The sequence below is a fragment of the Pristiophorus japonicus genome, chromosome X, assembly GCF_044704955.1.
Source record: "Pristiophorus japonicus isolate sPriJap1 chromosome X, sPriJap1.hap1, whole genome shotgun sequence".
NCBI lineage: Eukaryota > Metazoa > Chordata > Chondrichthyes > Pristiophoridae > Pristiophorus > Pristiophorus japonicus.
Window position 1 is genome coordinate 31,934,895 of NC_092010.1, and position 8,773 is coordinate 31,943,667.

Consider the following 8,773-nt stretch of genomic DNA (forward strand, 5'->3'; position numbering starts at 1 on the left):
CAAGGGTGCCTTTTAAACATGGGAAAAATCCCCGCCACCTACCGTCAGTTTTGTAACATGAACAATATCGACCAAAAACAAAGTTGCTCAACAAAGGAATGCATTTTCTTTCTCCCACTGGCGGCAATATTTGCTGGGACGTTTATAAGGTGTGGCAAGGACAGAGAAGGCATTGGAGGGCGCCAGATCTACCCAGGGATGAATTGTGACATGTCGAACGTTTTCTCCTACATTTGCGAGAAAAAGCAATTCAGCCTCACCTCGTTACAACCGAAACAAAGCGCCACTGTCGCAAACGTATTCAATTTTGCAGTAACTTGTGAATAAAATACCACTTTTAAAATTCAGATTATGGTAGTGTGATGCTGATATTAAGTAATTAATCCTTAAAAGTGGTTTATATTGTGTAAACTAATGTATTATTCGTTGGGGAGGGAAAATTCCCTTTAGCAAAGAAATTGAAATATTATTTCATTAAAGATGACCATCTATCATGTTTTTGAAGGGAGAGAATAGTTAGAAAATTATTTATTTGTAAATTAATACGTATAATTTCTTCAATCGTTTCCTTCATATGATGAGCAGTTCGATGCGCTTCCCAGTATCCAGTGAAAGGATATGTTTTGTTTCCAAGGCTAGACCGCTTTAGAAGGTTGAAAGTTTGAATAATGAAGATATTTTATATTTCAAAAATCCAAATCTTACATTATTTTCGTTCTCGCAATTGTATGGTGTTTTATGAAATGTCAGCCTTTGTTAGAAACCACAAGTGGTCAAGGCTAATTCTGGAGCGTCTGTCCAATCAAGTGTGGCGAGGCACCTAACGGAGGATGTACCCTCCTATCAGAGAGTCGACATTGTGCTGGTTCCCCGCCACTCAGACCCATTACCTCCAATGAGAGCGGCACCGCTGCCCAGATCCCAGAGCCTGGCCCGAGTATAAGAACATGTCTCACCCGTCTGAATTGTAGGTTCTTTCTTACGACGACCCGTAAAAGTCGCGCTGTAGGAAGAAGTCTCTCGAGCCTTCTCTTTATTCCATTTGCTTTGTCTACTACCAAGGACCAGGCATCATGGTAAGATGCTGTTTAATGCAAAAAGGTTTTTTCTCCCCAGCAAGCGACACATTTCAATTTAAATTTTGTATTGTAAGACTTTTGTCCTAATTTTGAAACCTCCTAATTATGTTTTTACATAGAATGGGTTGATTTAATCTTTGAATTACACTATGCAAATTAATATCTTAAACATAAACATTAAGGGGCAGCTAGTAAGTACATGAGGGAGAAAGGAATAGAAGGCTATACTGAATGGGTGAGATTGAGTCGGATGGGAGGGGGCTCTTGTGGATCATTAAACACCGGGCCGAATGGCCTGTTTCTGTGCTATACCTGCTGTGTAATAAACTGTGTTGTCTATGAATGATTTAGTTCCAATGGGAAATAAGTATTAAGATCAAACTAATGTACAAAATGCTATTCACATACAACACTATTTTTCCGTCAAAACAATCCACTTCTTAAGATAAAACAAACTTCAAAGCCACGTTTCATTTGGCTTTGGCAAGTGTACAATATCTGGAAGTAAATTTGACCCAGTAGCGAATGTATTACATTTGGCCAAGAAAAAGATCACTGTTTTGACGGTTTTTGCGAGCTAATCGCCAGATTATATATCTAAAATGATACTTTGAGTTGAAACTTCCACGTGAATTTGATTGTTTTAACACAATCGGGTGCGGCTCTGAGTGTATGGTAATGAGCAGGGGGTGTTGAGCTGAATTTATCAATCCTCCCCTTCAAATTACTTTGTTTTGTCTGGAAACTGTAGCGTTTCCCGATACTTCACATGTTCCTGTTCTGTGGTTTGTCAACTATAAATGCAAGCTGGCTAACTTCATGCTTATCCACTGGCGAAATCACTGCAGGTCTCTTTACTAACGGCATTACGTCAGTATGGTCATGCGGAGGGCACAAAGCCAGCGTCAAATTAGGTCACCAAGAAATATACAGCATTGCAACTCCCAAAGATTCGAAGTATAGATCATTTACATTTGGAGGCTGTATTGGTTACTGGGTTGAAAAAGGTCCTATTGGGATTTTAACTTTTTTCCTCCTAAGTAGAGAAAAGATATTAATCTGACAAAACAATGGGACATCTGAAGGTTTTTTAGGGGCGGTAGATGGAGACAATCCGCACTACAGTGTGACTCCACCCATCAGAACGAGTGACTTTCAGCTCATTGAATATTGCAGTGCTGAACCCAAAGAATTGCACGCGTGAGCCGTTTTTAGCCCAGCGGATATGGTTTCTTAGAATAACTGCTTATTGTCTCGCAAGGAGCAGCTCGAGATTTGCAGAGCAATCACATTATTTTCTCCTCCTCGCAAAAAATGTTGGGTTGTAAAACCGTTATTTCTCTGCTTAATTTAAACGAATTTCTCCACAATACTGACTGATTTGCACCTTCACCGTGTATATTCAGGCACAAACGAGGGTATCACTTTAGCATTAAAATGAGATTTGAATTACTTTGTGAAATGGCAACCATTGCTAAAAATCAGTTCATGTGTTTAATACAAACAGGTACTATAGCAAAATGCACATGAAGATGATAGAAAACAGGGTGTTAGAAAGTAATTATATTTTAACAAAGAATTGATACTGAGGTAATGCTCTCGCAGAACTGCTGGGTGATGTGTCCAATTTCTGTATCGGCTCCAAACCTGAGTTATTCAATCCCATTCTGTCCTCATTAGACATTAATATTTACTCTAATCTCCACTTCTTCATGGTACCACCCTCAGACATGTCTGAGACCCACTCCTACCATACATATGAGATGCCACCCCCCTCCCCCCCCCCCCCCCACACACACACACACACACACACACACGTACTGATGCTAAGGATTAGCATGAATACAGAAATGAACTAGTACGGAATAAATATTCGGCGAAGTATTCAAGTAGTTGATCACAACTTTTTTTGTTTCTCCGCAGCGTGAGTGTATCAGCATCCATGTTGGCCAGGCTGGTGTCCAGATTGGCAATGCCTGCTGGGAGCTCTATTGCTTGGAACATGGCATCCAGCCTGATGGACAGATGCCCAGTGACAAGACCATTGGCGGTGGCGATGATTCCTTCAACACCTTCTTCAGTGAGACAGGAGCTGGCAAACATGTTCCACGAGCTGTGTTTGTGGACTTGGAGCCAACTGTAATAGGTAGGCGACCACTCATTTATTTCATTGCTGTTTATTGGTCACTCCAAATATCCATTGTCCATTTTGGTTTGAAAGCATAACTTGCTTTGAGATATCTGAAAAACTATAATACAGCTCCTTGTGTTTTAAATGGGTTTTCATTCTGCTGTTTTTTGCTAATCACAAATCACTAACTTTTTTTCCCTACCTGTTTAATAATCCATGTAACATGCTAGTAACTGAGAACATTTTGTTTTTCTTTTCTTTTCCAGATGAGGTTCGTACTGGTACTTACCGCCAGCTGTTCCACCCTGAGCAGCTCATCACCGGGAAGGAAGATGCCGCCAATAACTATGCCCGTGGCCATTACACAATTGGCAAGGAGATTATTGACCTGGTCCTGGACAGAGTCCGTAAACTGGTGAGTATGTTGCCTGTCATGGAACCAAAACATGCTTGCAGCTGGTCATATTTAGATACCAGGTAACTGAAATGTACATTTGTCTTCCACAGGCCGACCAATGCACAGGTCTCCAGGGTTTCCTGGTCTTCCACAGCTTTGGTGGTGGCACTGGCTCTGGTTTTACATCCCTGCTGATGGAGCGTCTCTCCGTTGACTATGGCAAGAAATCCAAGCTTGAATTCTCCATCTACCCAGCTCCACAGGTGTCTACGGCAGTGGTAGAACCCTACAACTCTATCCTAACCACCCACACCACCCTGGAGCACTCTGATTGTGCTTTCATGGTTGACAATGAAGCCATCTATGATATCTGCCGAAGAAACTTGGACATTGACCGACCAACATACACCAACCTTAACCGATTAATCGGCCAGATAGTGTCCTCTATCACCGCTTCCCTCCGCTTTGATGGTGCTCTGAATGTTGATCTGACTGAGTTCCAGACCAACTTGGTGCCATACCCCCGTATCCACTTCCCATTGGCCACCTATGCACCAGTTATCTCTGCTGAGAAAGCCTATCATGAGCAGCTTTCTGTGTCTGAGATAACCAATGCTTGCTTTGAGCCAGCCAACCAGATGGTCAAATGTGACCCACGCCATGGCAAGTACATGGCCTGCTGTCTCCTTTACCGTGGTGATGTGGTGCCAAAAGATGTCAATGCTGCCATTGCTACGATTAAAACCAAACGCACCATCCAATTTGTGGATTGGTGTCCAACTGGTTTCAAGGTTGGTATCAACTACCAGCCTCCCACTGTGGTACCTGGAGGTGACCTGGCCAAGGTTCAGCGAGCTGTGTGTATGCTGAGCAACACCACCGCCATTGCTGAAGCTTGGGCTCGCCTGGACCACAAGTTTGACCTGATGTATGCCAAACGTGCCTTTGTTCATTGGTATGTTGGTGAGGGTATGGAGGAAGGGGAGTTCTCCGAGGCCCGTGAGGACATGGCTGCTCTGGAGAAGGATTATGAAGAAGTTGGTGTTGACTCTGTTGAAGGGGAAGGAGAAGAGGAAGGAGAAGAGTATTAAAATGTTTTTCATGTAAAAATATGGTGCTGCTGTAACAGGGAACCAAGATAAAAGTATAAAACATTGTGAGTTAAACAGTGAATTGTAACAGAAGATTGACCAACTTGAAGTGGGGTCCTTCAATTTGCTAATCATCAGCTACAAGCTGCTGCATGATTCATGTCCATTATTGTTCAATTGCACCTTAAATGATGTTTACATTCCATATTTATTTTAAAAAGCAAATGTTCGCTCTTCACTACCCAATGTTGAGTCTATATTCCACATTATTATGCCAAGTATCCTCCATTGACCTCAACTGGCTTTAGGTCAGTGGATAGCTCGTCTTTTCATTATTTAAAGAAGGTATGATTCAATGTTTAGCTCATGTCAGTCATAATCTGTAGCAATGTACATCTAAATTGAGATTGCTGTGCTACATTGCAAAAGCAAACTTCTGTTGCAAATTTAACTCAAATGTTCTGTTTTTATTGTTTTCTTAATAAATAAGATCCCTGTCTGTATCTGCCTCTTGCACTGTAACATTATAACATATCAAACATAAACTGCTCTCCTTTTCTACTGGAACCCATTGGCTAATAGGGCACAGCAAGGGCTGGAGCTTTCTGTATTAAATGGGACTTAAGAGCAGAGCAACTATAAACTTTTCTAGTTAAATACATAGACGTTCCAAAATACTATCTTATGTCAATCCTTACCGTTCATTTCTAAAGGTAAAAAGGAACTAAACTCACCTCTTGTATTCTAGGTATTTAAAATTGTCTTTTAGATACTTAAGCATGCCCTAGAGAATAACATAACAAAGATACTTGAATCTGTTTCAATTCATCAGCTACATCCTAATGCAATTATGCTGGGTTGACATAAGACAGAAAACAGAGAGTCAGAATAAATGGGTAATTTTCCGGTTGGCAAACAGTAACTAGTGGGGTGCCGCAGGGATCGGTGCTGGGGCCTCAACTATTTACAATTTATATTAATGACATGGATGAAGGGACCGAGTGTAATGTAGCCAAGTTTGCTGATGATACAAAGATGGGTGGGAAAGCAAGTTGTGAGGAGGACACAAAAAATCTTCAAAGGGATATTGACAGACTAAGTGAGTGGGCAAACAATTGGCAGATGGAGTATAATGTGAGAAAATGTTATCCACTTTGGCAAGAAAAATAAAAAAAACGAATTATAATTTAAATGGAGAGAGATTACAAAATGCTGCAGTACAGAGAGACCGGGGGGTCCTTGTGCATGAAATACAAAAAGTGAGTATGCAGGTACAGCAGGCAATCAGGTAGGCAAATGGAATGTTAGCTTTTATTGCAAGGGGGATGGAGTATAAAAGCAGGGAAGTCCTGATACAACTGTACAGGGTATTGGTGAGGCCACACCTGGAATACCGCGTGCAGTTTTGGTCTCCGTATTTAAGGAGGGATATATTTGCATTGGAGGCAGTTCAGAGAAGGTTCACTAGGTTGATTCCTGAGATGAAGGGGTTCACTTCTGAAGAAAGATTGAGCAGGTTGGGCCTGTACTCATTAGAGTTCAGAAGAATGAGAGGTGATCTTATTGAAACTTATAAGATAATGAGGGGGCTGGACAAGGTGGATGCAGAGAGGATATTTCCACTCATAGAAGAAACTAAAACTAGGGGACATAGCCTTAGAATAAGGGGCCACCCATTTAAAACTGAGATGAGGAGGAATTTCTTCTGAGGGTTGTAAATCTGTGGAATTCCCTGCCCCAGAGAGCTGTGGAGGCTGGGTCATTAAATATATTTAAGGCAGAGATAGATTTTTAAGCGATAAGGGAGTAAAGGGTTATGGGGAGCGGGCAGGGAAGTGGAGCTGAGTCCATGATCAGATCAGCCATGATATTGAATGGCGGAGCAGGCTCGAGGGGCCGAATGGCCTATTCCTGCTCCCATTTCTTATGTTCTTAATAAGGGGTTGCCCATTTAGAACTGAGATGAGGAGGAATTTCTTCTCTCAGAGGGTCACAAATCTGTTCATTCTCTGCCCCAGAGAGCTGAGGAGGCTGGGTCATTGAATATATTTAAGGTGGAGATAGACAGATTTTTGAATGTTAAGGGAGTAAAGGGTTATGGGGAGCGGGCAACAAAGTGGAGCTGAGTCCATGATCAGATCAGCCATGATTGTATTGAATGGCGGAGCAGGCTCGAGGGGCCAAATGACCGACTCCTGCTCCTTTTTCTTATGTTGTTATGTAAGACAAGAGGATTATAATATGAATTTTTATGTAAATGTTGCCATATTCCCATCACACTGAAAAAATGGAACAGCCCAACTGAAAAGAGGAGCCGATGTTACAGCAGTTTGGCTGATAAACTTGGAAATAGATAGAAACCCTATACATGGGAACATTTCTGTGCCTATGAGTTATTTAATGACAAGTAAATGACATCTGAGGTTTGACTCTACGTTTACAAATTCCCTCAATTTAGAGACTAGTCTGTTTCCACGATAACTGAAATTGAAAGGAGTATTTTTAAAGGTTTGATAAGCTGATCATAGCCAGTCTAGCAATGGGGATACTACAATTTACACCACTGTCCTTAAAGTAGGGACAGGAAAACTAGCAGAGTTCCCAGACATCTTGTTCCCTATCCAGCAATCTGATGGAAATGAGGCTGTCCAGTAAGGACAGGAACAGGCTTTTTTTCCAATGGCCTATTCCCTTCCTCCAGCAATGTTTGTATGGTCACCTGAATGAGGGATTGGAAGAGAGGCCTATGAACGAACCTTGGCAGGAAACTAATGTTTTCAAGGGAATGTGGGGAGGGAAATGTTTGAGGGGACCACTTTTTACAGTCACTTTAATTTTGGGGATGAAAAGTGGTTGCTTTAGAGCCACTCACTTTCATTTCAGACAGCTTTAACAGCTGTTCTGCGGCAAATGCTGAATGTGTGCTGAACTTCAGATAAGGGAAAGAGCATCTTCTCGACAGAATTTACTGTTGGTATTATATAACTACATACCGGCAACCAGTTAAGCATTTTGTGGAGAATAACCATATGCAAGCTTAGAATTAATGATTGAAAACATTTGAAGCTGCATAATCAGCTTGGGCTGATAAGTAGCAAGTAACATTCACACCACACAAGTGCCAGGCAATGACCATCTCCAACAAGCGAGAGTCTAACCACCTCCCCTTGATATTCAATGGCATTACTATTGCCGAATCCCCCACCATTAACATCCTGGGGTTCAACATTGACCAGAAACTTAACTGGACCAGCCACATAAATACTGTGGCAACAAGAGCAGATCAGAGGCTGGGTATTCTGCGGCGAGTCTCACCTCCTGACTCCCCAAAGCCTTTCCACCATCTACAAGGCACAAGTCAGGATTGTGGTGGAATACTCTCCACTTGCCTGGATGAGTGCAGCTCCAAAAAGCTTGATTGGCACCCCATCCGCCACCTTCAACATTCACTCCCTCCACCACCAGAACACCGTGGCTGCAGTGTGTACCATCTGGAAGATGCACTGTAGCAACTCACCAAGGCTTCTTCAAAAGCACCTCCCAAACCCGCGACCTAGAAGGACAAGGGCAGCAGGTGCATGGGAACACCATCACATGCACGTTCCCCTCCAGGTCACACAATTTTGACTTGGAAACATATCGTTGTTCCTTCATCGTCGCTGGGTCAAAATCCTGGAACTCCCTCCCTAACAGCATTGTGGGAGTACCTTCACCACACGGACTGCAACAGTTCAAGAAGGCGGATCACCATCACCTTCTCCAGAGCAATTAGGGATGGGCAATAAATGCTGGCCTTGGTAGCGATGCCCACATCCCATGAACAAATAAAAAAAAAACAGTCAGACAGCTGACACTATGCTCACACATGAAGAGTGGCCAATTGGGCTGAGGTATCAAAAGCACCCCTGGAACACAGACTGGGTTGAGCTGTAGTACAAACAGCCAGCCGTCGAGAACAGAGAGTGAAATGTGGATAGAACCAGCTCTCGAATGTCTTTTCTGAGTTACAAACCGATAGCACAGACCCTTTGTCCTGAATCACAAGAGCAGAAAATTTGGGCACTGGTCTCAAAAA

General features: G+C 42.5%; 1 protein-coding gene across 1 annotated transcript; it reads left to right on the forward strand.

The window, feature by feature from the left end:
* Window positions 1-999: 999 nt before the first annotated feature.
* LOC139240944 (tubulin alpha-1A chain) lies at window positions 1,000-5,105 on the forward strand. Its single transcript, XM_070869504.1, has 4 exons — window positions 1,000-1,076; window positions 3,003-3,225; window positions 3,477-3,625; window positions 3,718-5,105. Exons 1-4 carry the CDS (start codon window positions 1,074-1,076, stop codon window positions 4,696-4,698), a joined length of 1,356 nt encoding a protein of 451 aa, XP_070725605.1. The 5' UTR covers window positions 1,000-1,073; the 3' UTR covers window positions 4,699-5,105.
* Window positions 5,106-8,773: the final 3,668 nt, after the last annotated feature.